The sequence below is a fragment of the Sinocyclocheilus rhinocerous genome, unplaced genomic scaffold, assembly GCF_001515625.1.
Source record: "Sinocyclocheilus rhinocerous isolate Xijiao unplaced genomic scaffold, SAMN03320098_v1.1 scaffold2825, whole genome shotgun sequence".
Lineage (NCBI taxonomy): Eukaryota > Metazoa > Chordata > Actinopteri > Cypriniformes > Cyprinidae > Sinocyclocheilus > Sinocyclocheilus rhinocerous.
The window spans coordinates 1-1,483 of record NW_015650732.1 but is presented as its reverse complement, the minus strand read 5'-3'; the positions used below and the strand labels follow the sequence as shown (position 1 = coordinate 1,483).

General features: G+C 38.9%; 1 protein-coding gene across 1 annotated transcript in view; it reads left to right on the top strand.

Moving 5' to 3' along the window:
- Positions 1-1,465, top strand: part of LOC107712560 (proteasome subunit beta type-9-like) — a 3,553-nt gene extending 2,088 nt beyond the window's left edge. The window contains exons 4-6 of the mRNA XM_016517866.1: positions 543-658; positions 799-940; positions 1,210-1,465. Coding sequence (XP_016373352.1) covers positions 543-658; positions 799-940; positions 1,210-1,337 — 386 coding nt within the window. The 3' untranslated portion in view covers positions 1,338-1,465. The remainder of the gene's footprint in view (positions 1-542; positions 659-798; positions 941-1,209) is intronic.
- The last annotated feature ends 18 nt before the right edge of the window (positions 1,466-1,483 follow it).

The following is a 1,483-nucleotide window of genomic DNA, read 5'->3' as shown; positions in this document are numbered from 1 at the left end:
ATTCGGGAGTGGTGACTTTCCACGTATTCCCAACTTCTGAGCCTGCTCGCCTGAAGTTATGGTTGATTGCTCTTCGGCTGGATATCAACACACCCATTAACGTAAACTACGCCAGAGTGCGTACACACCTCACGCACCGGATGCCGTGTGGGCGCTCAAGGAAGTTGGACATAGTGTTGTATTAGAGGTAAAAAATGATATAAATACTGTTCGGTTTCTCGCGCAAACCGATCGTTTCGTGTCTTAGGACATCACACGAGCCGCAGGAGCCGCAGGGTTTAATTTGGATTTGTCTGTGCATGTTTTTTTTACTCTCATAGATTTTGCCATGCATTAAAGCAGATAAACATCAAATTTTCATTTTTGGGTGAACTATCCATTTAAGCTTGACAATCAGTCTTTAAGCTAGTAGACAAATTCAGCATTGTACTCTAACAGCTGTGCTGTTTTAGCTGAGTGTCAAGTTACAGCTTGACTTTGAGTGTGTGTCATTATGTCCGACTGCGACTAAAGTTTGTGTCAGTGCATAAAACATGAGGAAGATGACCCACTCGTATGCTCTGCTGCCACTCTGGTGAAGAACATTTCATACAAATATAAAGAGGAACTATCAGCACATCTTATTGTTGCAGGGTGGGACAGAAAAAAAGGAGGACAGGTTAGCTCATTTTTGGTTTTATTAGGCCTAGACTGATGAATATTATGTATAGAAGGTCATTGCAAATTAAATACTACATGTTAAAAATTCTAATAATATGAATATTGTATATGTGGTCGTTTCCGCCTCGTTCCAAACAGGTGTATGCGACACTGAATGGTTTGCTGTCCAGGCAGCCTTTTGCTATTGGTGGCTCTGGGAGTTTTTACATTAATGGGTTTGTTGACGCAGAATACCGAAAAAACATGACAAAGAGAGAAAGCCAAGAGTTTGTAGTTAACGGTAAGTTTGCCAGTGCAATATACAAACAGATATTTGAGAAATGACATGATGATAATATAATAGGCCTATTCAAATTATACTAAACTGCTCATTTTAGAGAGCAGATGGTAGACCAGTCAGTTCAAATGCCTATGTGTTGCATCTCATTCTTTCTTGATAACTATTTAATGTAAACTGATTAACTTTAAATAATTCTAAAGGAATCCCAGAGTTTCTCATAATCATCATGTCTATGAGATGTCAAAGCTGTCTGGTCTCTCTCTCTCTAGCTCTAACTCTGGCGATGGGTCGGGATGGCTCAAGTGGAGGCGTTGCATATGTTGTTACCATTGATAAAGATGGAGCAGAAGAGAAGTGCGTCTTAGGAAATGAACTCCCCAAATTTTTTGACGAGTGAATTAAAGGACTTTACTTCGATATTATGAAGATTTCCATGTATATCTGTAACCAGGACAAAATACTTTGAAATTGCAAAAATGTTTGTATTACAGTTTTTCTCAGTTGCTTTGGTGCATTTCTCAAATCAGAAATGAAATTCTCAAA